Here is a 25078-nt window from a genome sequence, read left to right on the forward strand (position 1 = left end):
GAGCGTGCATCACACTTTATTAAACAAGAAGATGGGCAGCATCCCTTCATTCGCCGTATACAGTGTCGTCGTTGCTGTCGCTGTGGGCGGATGAAGAGAGCTCCTCGCGGGGCGTGCACACCGGGCACTGCCGTTGCATGTCGTCCCAGCACGACCGGCAATACAGGGCCTTGCAGTCCGGCGTGGGACACACGTAGGACTCGGGCGTCTCTAGTGCCTGGCACACCACGCAGCGCCGACGCGTCAAGCGGCGCAGGAGCGGGCACCGGCGGTACAGCGCGTCCACCACGGGGGGGCGCTGTTGGGAGGCGAAGTGGATTGGTTAATGCCAGGTGGGCTGAGCAGAAAGGGTTGTCAGGGGCACAGGGCAGCTCTTTGTGTAGGAAGTCCCGAGGCCTGACAGTGCTGTATTGGAGGAAGCTGAGGTGGACAAAAAGAGCCCTGGAGTGTGAGGGTGATATGGAAGTAAGTCTAAAGAGTCTTCTCCATGATGGAATGCGGAGCCTGTCATGCCCAAACTCACTCCCCAAGGATGACCCACAACAATCATATACAGAGTTTGGTTCTTACAATGAGGCTTAGAAAGGAGTAGGGCAGACAGATTATGGTAATTTACACCTTACAGATGGGCTGGAGAGATGGCTTAGTGGTTAAGAACCCTGACTGCTCTTCCAGAGGATTGAATCCCAGCACCCACCCACATAGAGCTAACAACTGTCTGTAACTTGAGTTCCAGGGAATCGGATGATCTTCTGGCCTCCCTGGACACCAACACATTAAATACGTATAAGTTTTAATTAAGTCTTAAAAAAAAAATCTCAGAGGGGTTGGGGATTTAGCTCAGTGGTAGAGCGCTTGCCTAGCAAATGCAAGGCCCTGGGTTTGGTCCTCAGCTCCGAAAAAAAAAAATCTCAGAAAGATGCTGTAAGTTTCCTAAGTCAGATCTGAGTCAAACCTGGCAGGAAGCAAGCCCCAAACTTTGCTATCAATCCACTCAGTGTGTCACTTCCCAAATACCCTCTTCATACAGTTGCAGGAATCCTTCCCTGGCCATTGCTGGAGAAATCCTGCCAGATAAGAGCAGATCTGGACTTGCCCTTCAGAGCGCTCCGAGCTCTGTTTCTTTCCAGCCTTGCTCCCCAGTTCCCGCCACACTGAGTGCGCTTTGCTTTTCCCTTAGCCTTCGGTCTGGGCATCCCCTCTGGTCTCTGAGTCCATTTTTCACACCCTGCTCCTTCAGCTTAGAGCACGTCTCCCCCTGCTTCATCTGGCCATTCAAGTTCAGTTTACTTCAGGACCAGGTCAAGGAACCCCAGCCCGCATGCCATGTTCATGTGTGCCATGGGGTATGTGTGACAGTCAGAGGACAGCTTGGCAGTCCTCTCCTTCTGCCAGGTGGATGGAATTGAACTCAGGTCATCAGGCTTGGTGGCTCAGTGTGCACTTGCTCAGGTGTGTGTGCGCGCGTGTGTGTGCGTGCGCGTGCTCTGTGTGTGCGTGCGTGCGTGTGCGTGCTCGTGTGTGTGCATGCGTGTGTGTGCATGCGTGCGCGCTCGTGTGCGTGTGTGTGTGCGCGCGCGCGTGTGTGTGTGTGCATGCGTGTGCGTGCGTGTGTGCGCGCGCGTGTGTGCGTGTGCGTGCGTGCGTGTGTGCGCGTGCGTGTGTGGTGGTGTTACCATCTCTTTCCAGGGAGAGAGCTGATGTTGTTTGCTTAGGGCACACAGCAGCAACTAACTTGCCCGTAGAATGTTATTCTCATACCAGCATCAATGAAGTACAGCTCAGCTATTGTGACAACTGAAGGAATGAAGTCGTCTTACAGAAAGACAACACCAGGCCCAGCAGTTGACAGGGACACACAGCTGACATACAATGGTAGAGATGGAGCTTCTCTAGCAGCCAACCACCATACCACTCCTACAACTCTGAAGAATGGCCTCACAGACCCGTCTACGCTCTCTGTTCTTCCGACGGAAAACCAGACTCAGTGAGGCCCATAGGCTCCTACAGCTTCAGAAAGTGTGGACTCAAACCTCGTTCCAGTTCTTCCACAGACTGCATGTTTCCTCCTGAAGCCCTACTGACCCCTGACTACCTGCCTCCTCTCCGTTTTCCGGAATCACCTTGGGCTCGTCTGCGGTCTCTTTCTGATGGTGTCATTGCTGCCCTACAAACAGACCATCAGATCTCACTTCTCCTTTTTGCCACTTCTGAAAGCCCCATGTGTGTTTCAAGCTGTGCTGAGGATTGAGTTTCAGAGACAGAGACAGACGCAGCCCTGACCTACCCTGCACCTGCCAGACCCACTGAGCTCCAACGGGCCCAGGACACTGGGGGTGCTGGGTGTACTAAAAAGGATGTTCCTTCTCCGAGAGTCCTCAGACCCTGTGGAGAGCTGGCAGGCTTGCTTGGAACTGTACTTACTGGAGTGGTCTGCTGCCGTGCCCGCCGGACAATGGCCGCCCTCCTCAGCTTTGTGAAAGCTGATCTCTTCCTCAGTAACTCATTGTAGAGGAAGAGAACCCGCTTCTTCTCTCTCTGAAGGGTTGGGTGGGAAGCAAGAGGAACCATAATAGTGATTCATCATAGCAGGGAGGACATGGGGCTGGTAGGGGGTTTGCGTGTGTATGTTTAGGGGGTGGAGTTATCTGCCGGTTCACCTTGGGGAAGTAGAAGGCTGCGATGACCCTCCGGAGTCGGTAGCCAAAGGCCTGAGCTAGGCAGACACACATAAGCAGGCAGGTTGGCAGTGAGGCTCTAAAGTAGCCGCCGGCAGACAGGCCCACGGCTCGGGGCAGGCAGGCTGGGGGAGAGGGCAGACAATCAACAGTCTAGTCGGTGCCAGCTGAGGGCAGTGCTAAGTTGATCTCCGCACCCCAGGTACAGGGTGGACTTCCAGTTTGACTCCCCTGCCTCTTCTCGTCCATCTTGCAAAGCTCTGTAAATAACACAGCTACTGACCATTTTCTCCCACCCCACCATCACCACCTCTGGAGGTTGCTTGATTTCAGTTTTTCGCTGTGACAGAAAGGTCTATTGGACGAGGAGGCAAGACCTGAAAGCTCTGGCAACCATTTTTCTCTGATCCAAGCTTGCCTGGGTCAAATCTTCCCAGTTCAAGCCTGCCAGACCTCTTCTCTCCACTTGTAAAGTCCAGTCTTCAGTCCTACCCTATTCTGATTGAATGCTAGCCCTAGACTGCACACGAGCCCAGCCTCTGGCATCGCTCACGCATGTTGTTTGTCTCCATTTCTGTATCCGAGGTGGTGTTCAGAGCTCCGATGGTTTTCCGAAGGAGCCTGGCAAGTATGGAGTCTCCCTCAACATTTATCTCCAGCTTGTGACTGCCTGGCGGAATGGAGAGAGGGTGTCCGGTAAGAACTGGAATTATGGGGCTGAGGTTTTTCTTGGGATGCAGAAAAGGAAGGAAGAGGTATGGGAGACAGGAGGGAGGGGGTTGCCACGTGGGCTCCGGCCGGGGCCCAGGCTCACTGCGGAAGGAGTACTGCACGAAGGAGTGGTGACCAATGGTGTCAAAGATGGAGTAGAGCACCCAGTCGATTGCAAACAGCACCAGCAGCAGGAGGAGGATGGGCAGTGTCTCTAGGAGCTCCCTTATCTGTAGGGAGCCCAGGTACCCTACAGTTGGGTACCCTTTGCCCTGGTTTGGAGCTTGGAGTGTTCTCTGCCCTTTGCCCTCCACCCTCAGAGTCTCAACAGCAAGTTGCACCGCCCCATCCCGAGACCCACTTCCCACTCCAGTCTCACCACATTGCGCATCTCCGTGGCCTGGATAGTGGCCTTGAGAGGGAAGATGACGGATGTCTTTTCTGCCTTGCGGAGTGGCAACAGACTCTGTTTGCCCTGACAAAAGTTAAGAGGCCTTGCTGCTCTTTCAAAGGTCCCAGGCTCAGTTCCCAACACCCACATCGGGTGGCTTGAAACTGCCTGTAACTCCAGTTACAGGGGACCCAACACCCACTGCTGGTCTCCGAGGGCACTGTACATGTGCACATGGCACACAGACAGACAAGCAGGCATATACCCATACACAAAAGTTTTAAATATCTTCACAGATAAAAGAACTAAGGGCCCTCCTTCTCCTGGATTATGGAGCCATACAGGGCACAACAAGACATCCTCTGGCAGGGTTAAGTTCCCTTACCAGCTTCTTCCTGCGGGCATCGATCTGATAGAAGTAGGTGCTGATGTAGATGTTGTCAAAGCGGATGTCCCAGTTGTAGTTATCCATGTAGGAGAAGGCTCTGGGGAGGGAGAGGAAGGGCTGTCTCCATCTTTCTGTATCAGTGTCTCCCCATCCACACCCAACCATGGGCTTCTTTTAGACACGGTCATCAGATCAACGGGGATTCACTGAGCATCCCTGTGTCTGAAGCCTAGGCCAGGTGACCTGGTGATGAAGGAAGCAGGCAGGCTCCACCCTGCCTTCTGGTTGTACAGCGGATGTCCACCTATGAGATTGTAGAGACCCGACAGAGGAAGGCATGGACAGTCTGTGAGTTAGGGGCAGACAAACGTTTGTCTTGCAGGAAGAAGGAAATAGATGAACAGAATCAGAAAACTCTCCAGATTGCAGGAATCACTCAGTGCTATGGCTCCCATAGTTGTTTTATTTTATTTTTTTAAGGACTTATTCATTTATTATATATAAGTACACTGTAGCTGTCTTCAGATACATCAGAAGAGGGCATCGGATCTCTTTTTTTTTTTTTTTTCTTTTTTTTTTCGGAGCTGGGGACCGAACCCAGGGCCTTGCGCTTCCTAGGCAAGCGCTCTACCACTGAGCTAAATCCCCAACCCCGGCATCGGATCTCTTACAGATGGTTGTGAGCCACCATGTGGTTGCTGGGAATTGAACCCAGGACCTCTGGAAGAGTAGTCTGGTGCTCTTAACCGCTGAGCCATCTCTCCAGCCCCATAGTTGTTTTATTTATTTGATTATTTTTGAGATTAGGTCTCACAAGGTTGCCCTGGCTTGCCTTGAACTTATAGACATCTGCCTATCTCTGTCTCTTGAGTGCTGGGACTAAAGGAGATCTCCACCGTGCCCTCCAGCTTTACCTGCTGTACACCTCAAACAAAACTCATATCCAGACACCTCCTGTCTTTCCAGCACACCATGCCTGCCCTTCCTGACTTCCCCTGAGCTGTGTGTGTGTGTAGACATATGTGGACATATGTGAGTGTTCTCTGTGTAGCTCCCAAAGTCCCATATAATACTTGCTTCTAAGAAAAGAATTATAATTTTAGAAACATATTAAAATTGCAGAAATAGGGATGGAGAGATGGCTCAGAGGTTAAGAGCACTGACTGTTCTTCCAGAGGTCCAGAGTTCAATTTCCAGCAACCACATGGTGACTCACAACCACCATGGATCTGATGCCCTCTTCTGGTGTGCCTGAAGACAGCTACAGTGTACTCATATGAGTAAAAATAAATAAATATTTTTAAAAATTGCAGAAATATATTAAACTGCAAAATGTGAAACATAAATCCCACTTTTAAAGAACAATCCCGGGGTTGGGGATTTAGCTCAGTGGTAGAGCGCTTGCCTAGGAAGCGCAAGGCCCTGGGTTCGGTCCCCAGCTCCGAAAAAAAAAACCACAAAAAAAAAATAATAATAAAGAACAATGCCACTGGAGTCTTCAGAAAATGCAAAGATAGACCGGGGCACCCCCTTGTGGAGAGACCGGCCACTGCAGTACTGGGTTTTCTTTGCTTGGCGAAATCCCCCCCTCCCCGCCCCCTCCCCGCCCCCTCCCCGCCCCCTCCCCGCCCCAACTCTGTCCTGTTTCTGAGTGATCTCACCCAGGTTGAAAGCCTGGCAACGACTTTAGACTCTCCCTTCCCTCTCCAAGCTTGGCTTTCAGAACAGCCGCGTCTTTCCACTTCCTTCCATTTTGGGCCATCTTCCTGCCCCACCTCACTCTGTCCTCATTCCCTAACCTCTGACCTAGCCTGGCCTCTGCCCCTGTGGCCCCACCCCCTTTACGCCCGATCCACATCCATCTTGTGGCTACCTTCCTGTTCAGGGTCTTCCTGCAGAGCTTTCCAGACTGTTCTAGCCAAGCCAGCCTCAGTTCAGCCCTCCACCCAGCCACTGCCCTGTAACCTGCAGATGCAGCGATGTGGAGGTCCTTGCTCCGAGAACCAACCTTCCTTCTGTTGACCACAGATCCTACCCGAAGCTTTCTGGAGCTTAGCTATGGCCACCCCGGTGGAACCCCCTCATCTCCCACACCTGTTCCCACTGCCGGTCCATCCTGTGGCCCTCGAGCCATCTGTGTTTTGTGTCTTTTTCACCATCTCAACTAGACAAGGAGTGTCTCCAGGGTAGCAACATGGCTTGTTCACCTTTGTCCTTCCATGGGGCCCGGGCTACCTAATCATTCACTTGGAGCCACTCTAGCCTGAAGAACAGGGACAGACAGCAAGGGTCTCTATGTCTGCCCTTGTCCATCTCCTGCCCAGCCCAATGGAGGGTGGAGGAAAAGAGGAGAAGGTCCAAAGTCAGTGGGAGAACCCCAGCACAGTGAGGGCCAGGGCAGCCCCAGGTGGACACCAGGCTGGGTAGGGTTGTGGACTTTGTTCTAAATGGAAGGAAAGCAGCTGCCAACACAGCGGGCGGGAGAGAATGAAAGCAAGACTAGGCGATAAAAACGGCACAAAGTCAGAGCCAAGGGGAATATGAAGGGCAAAGGAAAAAAGTCTACAGTCAAAGCTAAATGTGTGTGTGGGAAAGCCAGTGTCAGGATGGGTGCCGGAAGGAGGCAGATGAATGAAGAGGGTTGCTTTTTTAAGACAGTGGGGACATGGGTAATATCTCTTCTTACAAAATGTCCACATGCCCATTGGCCCTAAAAACAGGCAGATCAGAGTCAGAATCCAAATTGGGGGTGTTGGTTCTGCATCTCGCATACCAGGGCTCCCGTCCGGGGTGGAGGAAGGGGCAACAGGTGGAGCTGGTGACTCACGCATGGAAGACAAGCAGGAAGGTGCAGGACAGGAGCACGTGCATCAGCCCCACAGCCCACTGCAGACGGGCCTCCTGCTGGCGAGCATAGTCCCGCACCTCGACGCTCACGTGTTCCCAGTTCGTGCTGAGACCCACCACTGCAGACTGCTTCTGCTCCTGGGAAGGGAACATGTGCAAACAGCCTGCTACAGTCTCGCCACACCCCACCAGCCTCTTGATGACACATTTCCGCTGGCACCCTGCGTAAGCCCCTGATTCTCCCAGGACCTCCAGGACTTGCTCCTTCACTTGCTCACTAGTTTCTGTGACAGTCTTGCTTCCCTGCACCCACATCAGTTGACACCATCTCATGACACTGTCCATCCATCCCCAAGCCAGACAAGTATGTTCCGCAGGCTGGCCTGTTCCACCACTCAGACACCTCTTCCCTCTCTCTTGTCCTTCTTCCTGCCTTGCTCCTGGCTGGGATACCTTCCTCCCCCACCCCCCTGTTTCCTGTCTGCACCTCTCCCTCCTCCACACCTTGGCCTCCTACCTTAATGTCAATATTGGCTGAAAATTCTCCAGACAGACCATGAATAGACTGGTTGACCGAGTCATAGGTTTGCCCAAAGTTGCCTTCCACGGGGATGCGTTTGTGACACCAGATCTCCATCACTGGTCGACAGCGGGGCCAAGTCAGGGCCTCTTCATCGAGGCTGCATCCCAGGCCTGGCTGCCCTCCCTTGAGCCTCTTCGTCTAGGAGTTTCTGCCCTTGGCTTTCCTTGGCACCCACTCCTCCCTCTTCTAGCAGTCCTGGGTTCTCCCACCCAGCACCGTGGCCTGACGCCTCACTCCTATCTTTGCATCTGTCTTTAACCATACTGAATACTAATCATGGTCAGCGTTTCTAGAGCAGTTCCTCTGGGTACCACTGCTGTTAGGACTTGGCATGCATCAGCCCATTACGTTTCGAAACCCTTACGGGGAATGAGAACTATTATTATCTCCGTCTTTCCAGTGGAGAGGCGGGATGCAGTCATCTTTACTACAGAGCAAGTAGGGAGTGAACTCCTGTACCCACAGCACCCACACTCTTCACCTGCCTCCGCTCCTGCCTTAAACCTATCGGGGTCCCCAGGATTCAATCTTCCAATCCAGGGTAACCCTTCCCCCCATCCTGCCACCAACCCTTGGCAATGTTACAGAAGAACTTGAACTTCATTGGCAGGCAGAGCAGGCTGTTCAGGAGTGGGACCTGGATGCGTTGCATGCACCGTTGATGCTTTTTGTCAAACCAGCGGTAGCAGCTCAGTATGGCCTTGTTCACTACATCTATAGCAAAAGAGACAGAGGTGTCTGGGCTTCCCAGGCTTTGGCCTAGAGCCTGGCCCCAAAGTCTGCCCCGCCCCTGCCCTGCTCAGGGACACTCCTCACGGGAACAGCGCAGCTTGGTCTTCAGCTCATACACCATCTGTGTGGACAGGTGGAGTCTGGCTCTGGAGGTTCCGGTTCCGAGGGCCTTCGTGCCTGGGGCTGTGTCCATGTCCTTGTCCTCAGGTGAGTAGCCAATGTTACTCTCCACCTGGGCATCCAGGTCCTCAAAGGAGGTCGAGACGTTTGCAATCTCTGTTTTCAGTGAGTCTTTGCTGCTCTGGGGTTAGGAAGCGGGGAGGGAGTGGGAGAGAGGGAATTACAGAGTCTGCTTCCCAATTTGTCTCCTGGCAATGCTCTTGCCAACATCTACAGGGGTGAGTCCTGAGGCAAAGCCACCCGCCGGTTCCCCACAGTTCACGTGCTCGTGCTTGGTAGCCTTTCCACACTCCTCAGACACTCAGCTTTTCCTTGGACCACTCTCTTCCTCCATCCTTACTGCTTAGTGGTTCCCACAACTGTGAACGTTGCCCTTCAATGCTAATCTCCCATAGCCCCATGGCCTCCCCTCCCCGAATCCTCATCTTTCCAATATTCCCAACCCCCCGCTCCAGCCGATAGCCCCTAAACATCCCATTCTCAGATCCTCTGGGCTTCGAAAGTCAATATTCCCAACTTCCCAACATTCTAGTCCAGCTGCAGAACTGAGTCCTGCCCATGTGGGTATCTGAAATAATGTAGGTCTGTATGTCCCTATGGTACAGTGGCCCCAGGATCAGGAAGCACTCTGCAGTGTTTGAGGATAGTCCAGCCCCAGTATCAAAATATACTAGGAGCATCCCTACTAGATGACCATACATCCAGGGCCATGCTCCCAGACTGAACCAACTCAGTCCTGGGGATGAAGACTGTACAGGGTCCTGACCAGCATATCCTTGAACACTGCCCGCAGAGGGGCCGTGGAGACGCGCCAGGCAGATCGGGTGTTGTTGATTTGCAGCTCCACGGTGCAGCCCAGGGATGCTATCACCTCATTGATGTTGTACTGTAGATTGGCCACCGGCCCTAGCAAAAGAGGCCCAATAGATCACCTTCCTGCAGAGTCAGTGCCCTCTTAAAGCCTCCCCTAGCAACTTCTCTGAATGCAGACCACCCACTAGACCACAGGTCACCTTCTAGGGCTGTGCAATGATAGCCTTGAGCAAGTCTGTGAGAGACCTTGTTCAATCCTTGTCATTTTATCCCCATTTAGGAGGCTAAAATGTGGAGAGACACTCTCTGAGGAATGCAGCAAGGTGGAAGATACACACACACACGCGCACACACACACACACACAGACACAGAGAGACACACACACAGACACAGAGAGACACACACACAGACACACATACAGACACACACAGACACAGACACACACACACACACACACAGACACAGAGAGACACACACACAGACACAGAGAGACACACACACAGACACACAGAGAGACACACACACAGACACACACAGACACACACACACACACACACACACACACACAATTTCTCCTCTTTCAGCAACATGACCCCCACTGGACCCTGGCCTGCCCAGCATCACTGCTTTGCTATCACCAGCTGGCACTTTGGGACAGCCCCTTCTCACCTTTGTAGATGGAAGCCAGAGCATATCCCATGATAAAGAGTCTGCCTTCTTTGCCCAGCATCTTGGGTACCAACAGGAGACTGGCACAGCGGATGTGAGGGGAGATGCCCCAGCCTATGGCCCCCAAGCCTATTGAGAGATCCAGGACATGGGAGATGAAGTAAGGAGACAGCCTCAAATTCCATTTATCAGGCCGCCACCCACTCCAGCCTTCTCCTGAGTCTATACTGCCCTCATCTCCATTTACACTGGCTCTGATAGACTCCTCAGGCCCCATTCATTCGTTTATTCATTCACTCATTCATTTACCAGCCATTTATAGAGCACAGCTGTGTGTGTGTCTCTCTAAGGTCCTGCGGAGACGAGGAGGGATGGAAAAGGCACAGTCGCACGTGCGTGTGCCTGTGAGTGTGCCTGTGGGTGCCAGGCTGGATGAATATTTACGTTAGGCGATGAGGGAGCAGAGCAGGCAAAGGAGACATTGAGGAAGTGAGCATTGGTGGGCAAGGTGGTGAGAGGAGCAGTCAGTGTCCTACCTGGCCATTCCCCGTGTTCTGACACCTACAGCACTCAAGTCCCCACCCTTGCCATGTGGTCGCCCTTAATCACGCGTGGTGGTTGGTCGGTGACAGCAGAGGCACATGCGGTCTCTGCATGGAGACAGTGAGCTCTGTGAGGCTCATAATCCAGAGAGAAAGACAGACATGTAAACAAGTGACTACTGCGGGACAGACGTGCTCAGTGCACCAGGGAGGGGCTTATGGAGGGAGCTGTGGAGCCAAGGAGGGTGTGGGTATTTCTGCAGGGAGGGGTGCGGCTGGGAAGGCTGGACAAAGGAGATGATGTGTCAGCTGGGCCTGGGAGATGAGTAACTGTTGTTAGGAGACACAGATGGCAGTCCAGGACAAAGGAACAGCATGAGCTAGTCAGGGTACAAGACGATCCCCCGTGTAGAGGGAGTCTTTGCCTAATGGTGGCCAGAGCAAACCCCAAATACTTAGACTCCCACCATTTCCACTGTCCTCCCACAGTCCTCGTGCTCTCTCACTGGGACTAGAGCCTACTGCTCCAACCCTGCACATGCGAAGTAAGTGTCTACCAGTGAGCTCTGCCCCCAATTCCTAGACTGAGACTTCTTTTGTTTATTTCTTTTTTCTTTTTTCCGGAGCTGGGGACCGAACCCAGGGCCTTGTGCTTGCTAGACAAGCGCTCTACCACTGAGCTAAATCCCCAACCCCTATTTCTTATTTTACTTTATGTGGATAACTGGTTTTTCCTTTATGCACACCGTGCACACTCCTAACCCATGGGGGCCAGAACAGGGTGTCGGATCCCTAGAACTAGAGTTATAGTTGTGAGTCACCATGTGAGTGCTGGGAATAAAACCCAGGTCCTCTGGAAGAAGAGTCAGTGCTCTTAACCACTGAGCTATGTTTGCATCGCCGCTGCCTGGAACTTCCTAACTCGTCTTCTTACTTCCTCCCTCACCACCTTCCACTTCAGTGGCCAAGATGAGCTTATAACTCTGATCATGGCCCATCCATTTTTCAATTCTGTCTTTCTATCACACTTGGTGGATAGACTCCAAACCATTAGACGTGCTTGATAGACCCTGGAGATCGGCCCCTCCCACTCTCTCCCAGGATCCCAGGCCACGGAGTCTTTGCCTATAAGTTCATGGGGTCCTGGCCAATGCCCATTTCTCACCAGGTCTTCAGGGTGTTGTTACCCTGTGCCCTGTCAGCTGCACTCCTCCCCCGTGGCTCCACCTAGACATACAGGTTTGTGGCAGACCCTGGATGCCACCCAGCAGTTTTTTTTTTTCCCTTCTGCCTTCTCACTTGTTAACACAACTGGATTTTGTTCAAGGACAATAGCCTGGTTCTGCCCTGGCCCCTGGGGGTTGAGTCTGGGTTTGCCTAAACCAATCTATGCATTACAGGGCAGCGAAAGAAACTTGTTCTGTAGTCTTGGCCTTCTGGCCAAAGACTGGAGCTGAGACAATGGCTGACAGACAGGCTGATCGCTGTTTTATGTCCCAAGAGCTCCCTCAGCTTCATACAAAGGGAAAAAAACTAGTCTTTTACTTAACCCAGCCAGTTTATAGAAGGAGCAGAGGGCTGGGTCATTATACTCCACAATACTAAGTAGGTAATAATTTTAAATAGAGAGATCTGGGCCTGGTGTCACATGCCTAGCACCTCAATTACTCAAGGGGCTGAGACAGGAGGATAGAAAAGTTTAAGGCCTACCTGATCTGTAGAGCACGTTTACCATCAGCCTGATCAACTCCATGAGACTCTCTCAAAAAGTAAAAAGGACTGGGATGTGGCCCAGTTGATGGAGCGCTTGCCTGACATTCGTGATGCCCTGAGTTTGATGTGCTGGGGACAGCACCAAAACCAAACCAAACCAACCCCAAACCTAGGTGTCATGGTGGTCTATGCTTTTAATATTAGCCTAAGAGGTAGAGGCAGAAGAAACAAAGGTTCAAGGCCATCCTCAGTCTGTGATATATGAGACCCTGCCCAAAAAAGAGGAGGGGGTAGAGAGAAAGAGAGAGACAGGGAGAGGAAGAGGGGGGAGGAGAGGGAGAGGGAGAAGAGGAAGAGAAGAGGAGGAAGAGGAGGAGGGCTGGATATGGCAGAATTTGAGAGGCAGGCAGATAAGATCTGTGAGTTCAAGGCCACCCATATGTGGTTTACATAGCTAGTTCCAGGATAGTCAAAGCTACAAGAGCAAAAGTTTAATTAATAAAAATAAACCAGAAATGTGAATGTTCTGGAAGTGAAGGGTAACTTTTAGTGTCGGCAGGCACAGGAGGACATTCTGAGGATGGGATATCACAGGTCAAGTCCAGACCCTCTAGGGACTATCTCAGGGAGGGACCCTGCCTCATTCCTTGTGGACTAGATTCCAGCAGAACTGTAGCAGCTGGCTGGGTTGCTCCAGGCCCTGTCCTGTGTAGATCCTAGAGTGTGCAACTTCTCTCTAGGGAAGAGGGCAACTACAAAGTCCCTAGCAGTTCCTGAAGGCAGCAGGCCTGAGGCTCTCCATCCGCAAAGACAACCTGCTGGGGGTTGGGATGCACATCTCAAAGGAGGAGCCTACGGATGGCTCACAGAAGCTACGGGGGTCCATCTGAGTACCCCCAAAAGAACCTGGCATGCCAAGGGCACTGGTGAAGGATTATAACAGCATTGGCGGCTTAAGACTTGGCCCCTCCCCATCGTAAAAAAATAAAGATTTTTGTCCTTTTCCCTCCAATCCTTCCTCTTCCCTTTCTGACATCAGAAGAAACAGTAAGGAAGCCTGTAACTCTAGCACTTTCGAGGTGAGGACAAGGAGGATTAGGAGTTCAAGCCCAGCCTAGGCTACCTGAGACCTTGTCTAGGTGGGGAAAGGGTGCAGGGTAATGTAGTGGGATGAGTGGGGGTTGGGAGGAGCGGCCAGAGGGAGTGGTGTAGCTATTGATAAACTGCCCTTGCTCCAGTAATTAACTTCCGCATGTTTGCTGGAGGAATTCTAATTAAACACAGTAGGTCACACACTGTAGGAGCCCTGGAAGGACTTACTAGGAAGAAAGGTTTCACAGGTAGGGCAGGGTGAGGGAAGGGAAGGTGGGGTTAAAAAGACTAACATTCACTCCAGTGTGTTAGTGCATGCCTTACTCCCAGCCCTCAGAGGGCAGAGGCAGGCCGATCTCTGAGTTCGAGGCCAGCCTGGTCTATAGAGTGAGTTCCAGGACAGTCAGTGCTACACAGAGAAACCCTGCTTGGAAAAGCAAAAAAAAGGGGGGGAGGGGACTAAATTCATTATATGCATATATGAAACTATCAGTGAGTGCTTCGAAATGAGGCACGGAGCAAAGCTACACTAGAAAGAGAAAGAAGGAGAGAACTGAGTAGAAGGGGAGCTGTGTAGGGCCCTTTCACTGCAGGACCCAGGACTGAGGGGCAGATGGAGGTGAGGCAGATTGGAGCAGCAAGGAAAGGTGGTGACATTTTAGAAGTATGGGAGTCTGAAGTCCTGTAACCCCTTAAAATAAGCCCTAACTAGTCAGCATACCTGGGACTTGTGCATGTGTGAGCGAAAGGTCACCCACAGAACAGGAACTCGGAGGTCAGACAAGAAAACGGTCTCTTGTAGTCTTGGTCTTATGGCCAAAGACTTCATGTGTTCAATAAGCTTTAATTAAGCTTTAATTCCATCCCCCTGGCTTTGGGACAGGCTTAGGAAGGGCATCCGCTGCTGTAGAGAGAGATGTGAAATGGCTGCTGGCAAGTTTTCCTGGTTCCTGACCGGGGCAGGAGAGACATGCTTCCTCTCTGGATTTTGAAGCTAATGCATGGAGATGTGATACCTGGAGCTGTGGCAGATGTGTTGTAACCTAGAAACCTCTAGCCAGGGTCATTACTTGACAATCCAGACTGGCCTGGAACATAGTGAGTAGGTAATCTTGAATTCATGGCAATCCTCCTGCCTTGGCCTTATAAGTTTTGGGGTTGTAGGTTGGTTTTTCCAGACAGGGTTTCTTTGTGTAGTCATGGCTGGCTGAATTGGAACTAGCTCTGTAGACCAGGCTGGCCCATAACTCGCAAGGCATTTTGGTTTGGGATTTTTTTTTTCTCTCTAAATGTAAACTCCAAAAATGGCTGGTGCTTGTCAATTTTGTTCACTTCTGAATCCTCAGTAAGTAAGGAATGAATGAATGAAGAAATGAACAAACGAACTGAGTTACTTAAAAATAAGAAGTGTGGGGCTGGAGAGATGGCTCAGAGGTTAAGAGCACTGTCTGCTCTTCCAGAGGTCCTGAGTTCAAATCCCAGCAACCACAACCATCTGTATTAAGATCTGATGCCCACTTCTGGCCCGCAGGCATACATGCAGGCAGAAAGCTGTATGTTGTATACATAATAAATAAATATTAAAAAAAATAATAAGTGTGCTGCAGTGGTCAACAGAGGTTATAGGTTAGGCTTTGGTCTATGCTGTGTGGGCAGTAGGACTCCAGGACTTATTGAAGGCAGCGGTTGGGAGCCTCTCTCCTCTGAGCTTCCTGTCTTCCTTTTCTGATGTGTAAGAGGAGGCTAAAGCTGTGGACTTTGGGGCACAGAAGGAGCAAGCTCCAGTTTTCTCCAGGCCCCTAACACCCGGCTTTACCCACTACTAACTTGTCAAGCCATACAACGCCACCACCTTCTGCTCCTCGTAAATGTTCATGGGGTTCACCAAGAGCTGAAAGAGACCTGAAGGAACAAGGTGAAGCCAAAGTCAACGGACAGTTCCAGCCCTGCCCCAAATCTGCCCTTCTGCTCCCATACTTGCCTATGGCCAGGAGCCCACCCGTGCCTGTTCCTAGCAGGAAAGCAGTGACTGGGAACTCTCCTGGCTGGCGCCACAGGAACCGGCTCCAGGAAACTGGAAGACCCCAGCGTAGGAGCCCCTGTATGACTGGAGGGGAGACAGTTCAGCTCAGAGCCTCCTCTTCTAGCTGAATGAGGCTCATTAAGCTTAACACTTTATTTTTATTTATGAGTGCATGTGTGCCTGAGTTTATTTGCATCGTGTTGATGCAGGGGGTCAAAGGATGTTGGATCCCCTGGAGCTGCAGTTACAGGCAGTTGTGAGCTGTTGGATGTGGGTGTTGGATCAGGTCCTCTGGGAGAGCAGTCAATGCTCTTACCATTGAGCTATCTCTCTAGCCCTCAAAGTTTGAGGGTCTTGAAACCTTCCCCACCCAAATTATTTATTTAGTTTATGTATATGAGTGCTCTGTCTGCGCGTATGCTCGGAAGGGCATACGATTTCATTATATAGGGTTGTGAGCTGCCATGTGGGTGCTGGGAGCTAAACTCAAGACCTTTGGAAATGTAGCCTACGCTCTTAACTGCTGGGCCATCTCTCCAGCCCCAAGCTTTGAGATTTTGAGAGGATCAGATACTGGGGAATCCTGGTGGTGGGGGGTGGGGGTTAAGGTGTGGAGCACACTAGGAGGAGGGATGTTGAGGAATAAGGTCTGAGTGGGGTAGAAGAGAAGAGGGCGGGACTGAGGGAGGACAGGAGGGATAGAGGTTGCCAGGCCCCATCGCAGAGGAGAAAGGACAAGAGGAGTCTGGGGGATGATGGAAAGAGGCAGGCATCTCAGGGCTGTCTCACTGGTGTGGGGCCGTTTCCTTTGTTGCCCTCCTGCTCGGTACTGACGCTGTGTAATGTCCAGTAGCCTATTCTTGAGAGCCTCTTTTATCCCAGAAATCTTTTCAAAGATTCCCAGGCTGTGAAATGTTGATGAGAGGAAGGACATGTCGCCCGTGTGCTTTGCTTCACACACAGCCCACGACTGGCCTGTGTCCTTCAATTCCTCAGCTCCTTGAGCCCTCAGAACTGGGGAGCAGCAGGTTCTGAGACACACCCATCGTACAAGCCTGCAGAACTTAGAACAGGACGAAGAATTCCAGGCCCCACAGAACCTGAAGAATCTCCAGGAGGAGACACACTGGCATTTGGTCCCAGCAGCCATGGTCAAAACTGACATAGAATGGCCCTCTGGGGAGGAGAAGTCCAGCATGGCACGGGCTGTGGTCCGAAGTACCTGTGGCTTTACCTTGGGGTTGTCCTTGGCCACAGCCTATGGGCTCTTGGAGCTTCTAGCGGAAGGACACAGCCCCTTTGGCTGCCTGGTGACCACTGTGACTTTGGCTGCCTTCCTTGGCTTGGGCATGGGGTTCTCTCGCCAGGTCCGGGTCTCTGTCTTCTTGTTGCTTCCTCAGGTCTTCTCCAGTGAGCCTGGGAGCAGGGCAGGGCTGGGCTGGGGTAGGGAGGGAAGTACTGTAAAAACTCACGTTAAGGATTAATAGCTGCCTTGCGGCTGGGGGTCCTGCTCTGTAACTGAGTTGTCTCCGTAGAGCAGAGCCGTTTGCTGCTGTTGGTGGCTGCCTTTGGGCTGGTGCTCCAAGGGCCTTGTGCCAACACCCTGCGCAACTTCACCCGGGCAAGCGAAGCTGTGGCCTGTGGGGCAGAGCTGGCACTGAACCAGACAGCTGAAGTGCTAGAGCGGGTCAAGCAGCCCCTCGTCAGTAAGGCCCACCTCTGCCTACCAGGGGTTCCCACCCTGCAGGTCTTCTCTCCTTCAGCTTAATAGCTTTCTGCTAGAACTGTGTCCCACCCTAAGAGGGGCTGGACCTGGAAAGTCACTTTCTAGTCCGGCTAAATCCTCTTCCCCTTGCCCTCCAGCCTCTTCCTCTACCTGGTTATTTTCACAGCCCAGCACCCTGCCTCCCTAACTGCTCTGATAGCTGCCCCCTTTTATTCCCTCCCCCCAGGAAATGGTGAGAATCAGCTCCTGTTGGAAGAGGCCTAAAGCAATGTTGCCCTTTGTCCTCAGGTGCTCTGACCAAGATTAAAGCTATTGCCCAGAAGGCCAAAGTGGTGGCTGACCGGGTACGCAAGTTCTTCCGGTCTGTCATGGATGGCGTGAAACATGTAGGTAGGTGTGTTACATGTTTGGTTTGGGAGGTCAAAATGCCCCCAATCTCCTTATCCTAGTGCCTCTCCAGGCCTGCTTGGGTCTCATCATACACAACACATCTGACCACTGACCAGTTCTGGGGAGTTAGTTGGTGTTACCCAAGTCACTGAAAAAGGCCGGTACTGATGGCACAGCTGTCCCCAGCCAGGTGCCTGCAGAACATGTGGTATTGGCTCCTTCATATTGGCGATGTGTGCAACTCAGAGCTGGGCAACCCTTACACAAAATGTGCTCGGGTGTTTGATGATGCCAAGGACAACTGTATGAAGGTCGTGCCGCGATTCCATCAGCTGTGTTATGTGCTCTTGCCATTCAAACTGGTGTTCTGTGGACTTGCCAACTGTGAGAAAGCCAGGGGTTCCCTGCAGGGAGGCATGGACGTGGGGAGTGAAGCACTGTGGGGTGTGTGAGAACCCAGGATCAGTCAGAAGGGTGGGCACAGGGGATCATATAAGGGGCATTGAGTGTTGAGCCCATGAGGATTCTGGGGTCAGAGAGAGAAAGGTGAGCAGGAAAGAAGGACTTATGGATGCTAAGAAAGATAGATGCACAGTAGAGAAAGGTCAAAAACCATTAGCAAATGAAGAGATTGATGGGAAAGGCAAAAGGTTGAGAGAGCCCCGTGAGAGGAAGTTTCCAGAGGTGGGCAGGCAGGGGCTGAGCCTCCTGACCCTGAGCTCCCCTGCCTCTCAGTGGTCCAGTTGTTCTGTGTCATCCCCATGTACCTCCAACAGTTTCTGCGAAAGACCATCAAGACCCGTAAGTGACCCCTTCTGCCCCCACTACCAGTGCTCTTGTCTTACCGTGGCCACTGGCAGCTGATGTCTCCTGGTCTGTCCACACGTGAGAATCCAAGAGCAGGGAAGGACTTTGCAGGGTCACCCAGACTAATGTTGCAGTTGAGCTGATTGGGAAACTGAGGCCCGGCACGTGGGGGAGGTGTCCCATCAAAGTCAGACTTCAGAGCAGAATCCGGGAGGAACAGGGCCTCCCACCAGAGCTTAGGTCATGGCTCACTCTCGATGAAGCAGCAGCCTTAGGCCAAGTCTAGTGCTGTGTGTCTGGAAGGTGTCACTGTTTCCTAGTTTAGGTCTGGGCCCTGGGAGTTCTAGCTGGTTTGTGAGTTTTGTAACTCCTGGGCCTGGACACCCCCACCCCATGCCCTATGTCCTCTTAACTATCCCGGCTCATGTCCCCTCTGACCCCACTGGTCTCAGCCGTGATGAAACTGCTCGATCGGGTACGTCGTGAGTTTGAGTTCAACATGACAGCCACCCACTACTTCTCTGTGGACCTCAATGCCTCTCGGAGCCTGTCCCAGGTGGCTTTGGATCTTCATGAGGCTGTCAGCATGAAGTTGTACACTGCTAGGGAGGTCCTGTCTATGATGGGATACACCATGCCTCTGCTCTTTGGACTTCTCTACATCCAGTGAGGGTCTACTAAGGGCCTGTGGGAGAGATGGGCTGTAGGGCTGGCCATCCGTGGCATCCTGGGGGTGAGGGGAGGGGAACTGGCAGGAGAGCATAGCCCGGGGTACCTGGAGGTCTGTAAAGAGAGCCAAGGAGAACTGGAGAGATGGCTCAGTGGTTAAGAGCACTGACTGCTCTTCCAGAGGTCCTGAGTTCAATTCCCAGCAGCTACAAATGGTGGCTCACAACCATTTGTAATGGGATCCAATGACCTCTTCTGGTGTGTCTGAAGACTCATATAAATAAAAATTAATTAAAAAATTCAAAAAAAGAGAGGCAAGGAATCTTATATGCTCTTCTCCTCAGAGCCCTCTATTATCGGTATGGTTACCTGAACTGGGACAATTTTGACAACGTCTATATCACCAGGCGCTTTCTGGACATGGAGGCAGTGCGCTCCTTGGCAGGGCTGCGTACGGTGCTGCCACTCAGTTCTCACGAGGCAAGGCACTACGTGCAGCCAGGTGAGGATGCTGAGGATAGAAAGGAAGGGCTCTGGAGCAGCCTGGGCCTTCCACAGCCCCGTATGTCTCTGAGTATTTTGGAGCATAAGGGGCTAGAGAGAGGAGGGATGGCTTCGGGCTGAGATGAAGACACATGGAATGACATGGAGCAGTGATATGAGGTTGGGAAGGATTTCTGAGGTGAAGGCAGGAGGGGTGGACAACCTAATAGGGAAAGGAAGACTGACTAGGAGCAGGAGCCAAGCAAGCACAGAGGGGGTCCAGGGATGAGATACTGATGATCCCAGGTAAAGCTGCAAGGCTTGTCCATAAACCATCAAACCCCTACCCCTGAAGAGTGCTCTCCTACCCCTGAAGAGTGCTTCCCTATCCCTGAAGAGTGCTTCCCTCCCCTGAAGAGTGCTCCCCTACCCCTGAAGAGTGCTTCCCTACCCCTGAAGAGTGCTTCCCTACCCCTGAAGAGTGCTCCCCTACCCCTGAAGAGTGCTCCCCTACCCCTGAAGACTGCTTCCCTACCCCTGAAGAGTGCTCCCCTACCCCTGAAGAGTGCTTCCCTATCCCTGAAGAGTGCTCCCTTACCATGAAGAGTGCTTCCCTACCCCTGACGAGTGCTCCCTACCCCTGAAGAGTGCTCCCCTACCCCTAAAGAGTGCTTCCCTACCCCTGACGAGTGCTCCCCTACCCCTGAAGAGTGCTCCCCTACCCCTGAAGAGTGCTCCCCTATCATGAAGAGTGCTCCCCTACCCCTGACGAGTGCTCCCCTACCCCTGAAGAGTGCTTCCCTACCCCTGAAGAGTGCTCCCCTACCATGAAGAGTGCTTCCCTACCCCTGACGAGTGCTCCCCTACCCCTGAAGAGTGCTTCCCTACCCCTGAAGAGTGCTCCCCTACCCCTGAAGAGTGCTCCCCTACCCCTGAAGAGTGCTCCCCTACCCCTGAAGAGTGCTTCCCTACCCCTGAAGAGTGCTCCCCTACCCCTGAAGAGTGCTTCCCTACCCCTGAAGAGTGCTTCCCTATCCCTGAAGAGTGCTCCCCTACCCCTGAAGAGTGCTTCCCTATCCCTGAAGAGTACTTCCCTACCCCTGAAGAATGCTCCCCTACCATGAAGAGTGCTCCCCTACCATGAAGAGTGCTCCCCTACCCCTGAAGAGTGCTTCCCTATCCCTGAAGAGTGCTTCCCCTACCCCTGAAGAGTGCTCCCCTACCCCTGAAGAGTGCTTCCCTACCCCTGACGAGTGCTCCCCTACCCCTGAAGAGTGCTTCCCTACCCCTGAAGAGTGCTTCCCTACCCCTGAAGAGTGCTTCCCTATCCCTGAAGAGTGCTTCCCCTACCCCTGAAGAGTGCTCCCCTACCCCTGAAGAGTGCTTCCCTATCCCTGAAGAGTGCTCCCCTACCCCTGAAGAGTGCTTCCCTACCCCTGAAGAGTGCTCCCCTACCCCTGAAGAGTGCTCCCCTATCCCTGAAGAGTGCTTCCCTATCCCTGAAGAGTGCTCCCCTACCCCTGAAGAATGCTCCCCTACCATGAAGAGTGCTCCCCTACCCCTGAAGAGTGCTTCCCCTACCCCTGAAGAGTGCTCCCCTACCCCTGAAGAGTGCTTCCCTATCCCTGAAGAGTGCTCCCCTACCCCTGAAGAGTGCTTCCCTACCCCTGAAGAGTGCTCCCCTACCCCTGAAGAGTGCTTCCCTATCCCTGAAGAGTGCTCCCCTACCCCTGAAGAGTGCTTCCCTACCCCTGAAGAGTGCTTCCCTATCCCTGAAGAGTGCTTCCCTACCCCTGAAGAGTGCTCCCCTACCCCTGACGAGTGCTCCCCTACCCCTGAAGAGTGCTCCCCTACCCCTGAAGAGTGCTTCCCTACCCCTGAAGAGTGCTTCCCTACCCCTGAAGAGTGCTTCCCTACCCCTGACGAGTGCTCCCCTACCCCTGAAGAGTGCTTCCCTACCCCTGAAGAGTGCTCCCCTACCATGAAGAGTGCTTCCCTACCCCTGACGAGTGCTCCCCCTTACATGGTCCTCCAGTCTCTTTCCTTGTCTTCTGGGCGAACAGTTAAACTAGGCTGAGCTTGTAGGAGCAGGCCCCTTCCAAGGGCTGGGATATATGGGCAGGAGCATTGGGGAACTTCTGAACACCTACTCCTTCAGGTTCCTTCTTCCTGACCCGATGGGAACAGATTTTATATATTGTGGAGACCTTTAACCTCGCCCGCCATCTCCTCCTTGTGCTCCTCCTGGTCTTTCTGGACTATGGCGTCTTCTGGATACTTGATCTGGCCCGGTACCACCTCCAGGGCGAGATTGTAGCCCGCAGTGAGTGCCCACCTGTCCTGTGTCCGTCCACTCACCCCATGCATCCTTCTCGTCCCTGGCTGCTCCTCCTGGGGGTATCTCTGGAATCCTCATGTCACTTTTCCAGCCTCCACCTCCTATCTGGGTCAAGGATAGAGCATAACAGAATAGCTAAAGGCACAAGCTCTAAGTCAAACTGGCCTGGGTTCAAATCCCAGCCCTGCCCTTTATCAGGATGTGATTTTAAGTAATTTGCTTGGGAGTGGGAGACAGAGCCCCAGCACAGTTAATACCCCAGGTTCAACCCCCAGTACACACATCCACATACAAAGGACAAATTGCTTAACTTCTGAGAGCTTCAGTCTGCTCACCTGAACAATGGAGCAATGGCTGCTGACTGGGTTACTGTAAAAGAGTCAGACTTTTTGGGGTTGGGGATTTAGCTCAGTGGTAGATCGCTTGCCTAGCAAGCAAGCTCAAGGCCCTGGGTTCGGTCCTCAGCTCCAAAAAAAAAAAAAAAAAAAAAAGAGTCAGACTTTTTGTTTAGCACCTCCTTAATCCATGGTTGAGACCAAGTCACAAGCTAAGGAATATAATTAACCTGAATTTGTACATCAGGACATAAAGAACAGAAGAAAAAAATAAACCCAAAGATAAGGTGTCTCAGTGAGTAACGCACTTCTCACAGAGGCTCAATCTGAGTTCAATCCTCAAAACCTTTGGAAATGTGGGAAGAGAGAACTGACCCCACCCAATCATCCTCTAACCTCCAAACACATGCTATGGTATATATACCACCTTAGCTACACACACACACACACACACACACACACACACACACACACACAGACATGCACACACATACACTCAGGCATGCACATACATGCACACACATACACTCATGCATGCACACACATACACTCATGCATGCACACAGGCATCCACACACATATTCATGCATGCACACATGCACACACATACACGCATAGGTGTACACAGGTGTGCACATGCATACTCACGCATGCATGCACACATGGATGCTCATGTACTAATAACAAATGAGTAAACACCAAAAAAAGGAAAAACGAAACTCAGCCCAAAAGTAAAGCACAACAAACCTGAGAGTGGTGCTCTGTACCTGTAATCCCAGTGTTTGGGAGGCTGAGACAGTACTGTAGGGTTGAGTGATGAGGTGACATAGTGAAACCCAGTCTTTAAAAACAAAGGAAAATTTGTCAGCTCTCAACCAACATTTCAGTGGTTCTGGGATGGTCATGATGATCGTAGCAGTGCCAGCTAGCCGGATCATGGTGTTAGGACAGAGGCCGGACCTTAGGGTACCTTGAGAGGTACCTATGGAGGGTTCTGTCTACTTTCCACCCTGCAGAAGGTGGCAGAGGTTGGGCCATTGCCTTGAGTGTCTCTCACAGTACCTTTGTGCCCTGCAGGCCCTGTGTTAGTGTCTATAAAGGTGGAAGGGACCGGTTATTCGGGGAATATTTACCGTGACCTGGTGTCAGCTTTTGACGTTCTACAACAAGGCAACGTCAGTATATTGTCCCGGCGCTGCGCGCTTCGTCCCTCAGAACCAGATGCTAACGGTTACATCGTTATCGGTAGTTACCTCACTAAGAGTGAGGGGATGAGGGGAGCGCGTGGACCGAAGTGTGGAAGTGTGGCTAGTGCCTTGGGCAGCGGGTAGTGCTCACCGTGTGCTGTGCCCCCAGGTACCATGTATGGTCTGTGCTTCTTCGTCACTCTGTTTGGCAGCTATGTCAGCAGGCTGCGGCGTGTCATCTGTGCCTCCTATTACCCCTCCAGGGAGCAGGTGAGGGAGCCATCTCCATCAGTGCTTTGGATGCTGCTAAGTCGGTGGCTGTCTCTTGGCTTTGAGGATAATGAAGTCCTTGGCAGCCCAGCCTTTAGTCCTCTGCCAGAGCCCAGAGCAAAGACCAAGCCCTTGGGTGGAGCCAGGAGGAACCATATCCTTTGAATCGGGGCTTCCTGAAGTACATCATGCCTTCAAGGCTTTGCTAAACCCTTGGTGGCAGGGCAGTGTGACATACTCGGGTGTACTGTATGACGGTTGCTGTGCAGGGACTACAAGATGACGTAGAGAGTCTGTCAGGCTGCCAGACAGGCATTTAAATTATTATCACTGCTTTTTGTTTTATGTGCATTGGTGTTTCGCCTGCATGTATATCTGTGTGAGGTTGTCAGAATTCCTGGAGCTGGAGTTGTAGACAGTGGTGAGCTGCCGTGTGGGTGCTGGGAATGGAACCCAGCTCCTCTGGAAGAGCAGCCAGTGTTCTTAGCTACGGAACCATTGCTCTAGTCCCTCTAGAGCACTTAAAGTATTCTTTTACTTTTTAAAGTTTTCATTATGTGTATATATTTTTCCTGTGTGAGTGTATTCCACGTGTTTGTGGGTGCCCACAGAGGCCAGAGGTGTTAGATCCCCTAGAACTGAAGTCACAACCTGTTGTGAGCTGCCTGATGTGGGTTCTGGGGGAACTGGGGTCACTTATTCCCATCCCTGATCCGCCTCCCCCCAGGAAAGGATCACCTACCTCTATAACATGCTTCTGAGTCGTCGGACCAACATACCCGCTGCAGTGCAGCGAGCAGTGAGGCGACGGGCAGCTGACCAGGGTCACATGAGTATCCTCCAGGTGCTAGCCACCCGGTGAGTCTATTGTGTTTCCCTACAGGTATAGGGTGGCAATAGACAGATAAAGAGCCAGAGGTCAGAATGGGTCCTTGTGCTTCCCAAGTGATACAAAGTCTGGTTGAGGGGGCTGTAGAGATGGCTCAATGGTTAAGAGCACTGGCTGCTCTTCCACAGGTCCTGAGTTCAATTCTCAGCAACCACATAGTGGCTCACAACCATCTCTAATGGGATCTGATGCCCTCTACTTGTATGTCTGAAGACAGGCACAGTGTACTCATAGGCATAAATCTTTACTTTATTTTATTTTATTTTAAAGATTTATTTACTTTATTTATATGAGTACACTGTAGCGATCTTTAGATGCATCAGAAGAGGGCATCAGATCCCATTACAGATGGTTGTGAGCCACCATGTGGTTGCTGGGAATTGAACTCAGGACCTCTGGAAGAGCAGTCAGTGCTCTTAACTGCTGAGCCATCTCTTTAGCCCCATATACATAAATCTTAAAAAAAGAAGAAGAAGAAGTTTGGTCAAAGAAGGTATCTAACCCATAACTTTCATGTCCTGGAGGGAGAATTAATGATGGGAGTTTTATTTTTAAAAGATATTTGTTTTTATTATATGTGTATGAGTGTTTGGCCTGCAGGCATGTGGGTGCGCCTTATGT

At 52.0% G+C, this 25078-nt stretch overlaps 2 protein-coding genes across 14 annotated transcripts in view; one reads left to right on the forward strand and one right to left on the reverse strand.

The window, feature by feature from the left end:
• On the reverse strand, positions 1–18609 carry Dcst1 (DC-STAMP domain containing 1). Of its 6 annotated transcripts, XM_087619660.1 has the most exons (17): positions 18325–18609; positions 16598–16801; positions 15322–15447; positions 15168–15242; positions 9994–10122; positions 9277–9416; positions 8415–8631; positions 8169–8312; positions 7533–7654; positions 6996–7153; positions 4166–4265; positions 3769–3864; positions 3493–3619; positions 3232–3348; positions 2661–2803; positions 2425–2538; positions 3–298 (listed from the first exon to the last, which is right to left on the reverse strand). In XM_087619660.1, the coding sequence occupies exons 4-17, from the start codon at positions 15214–15216 to the stop codon at positions 47–49; spliced, it is 1908 nt and encodes a 635-aa protein (XP_087475786.1). In that variant the 5' UTR covers positions 15217–15242; positions 15322–15447; positions 16598–16801; positions 18325–18609; the 3' UTR covers positions 3–46.
• The window catches only part of Dcst2 (DC-STAMP domain containing 2), a 14525-nt gene continuing 5892 nt past the window's right edge, over positions 16446–25078 (forward strand). For 2 of the 8 annotated variants that reach the window (NM_001433070.1, NM_001433071.1), the window contains 11 exon segments: positions 16457–16773; positions 16899–17069; positions 17378–17479; positions 17666–17863; positions 18215–18280; positions 18739–18952; positions 19300–19457; positions 21597–21761; positions 23189–23356; positions 23468–23568; positions 24296–24426. In NM_001433070.1, the coding sequence (NP_001419999.1) occupies positions 16512–16773; positions 16899–17069; positions 17378–17479; positions 17666–17863; positions 18215–18280; positions 18739–18952; positions 19300–19457; positions 21597–21761; positions 23189–23356; positions 23468–23568; positions 24296–24426 (1736 nt within the window). In that variant the 5' untranslated portion in view covers positions 16457–16511. 8 annotated transcript variants of the gene reach the window in all.

The sequence above is a fragment of the Rattus norvegicus genome, chromosome 2 (assembly GCF_021556685.1).
Source record: "Rattus norvegicus strain SHRSP/BbbUtx chromosome 2, alternate assembly SHRSP_T2T, whole genome shotgun sequence".
NCBI lineage: Eukaryota > Metazoa > Chordata > Mammalia > Rodentia > Muridae > Rattus > Rattus norvegicus.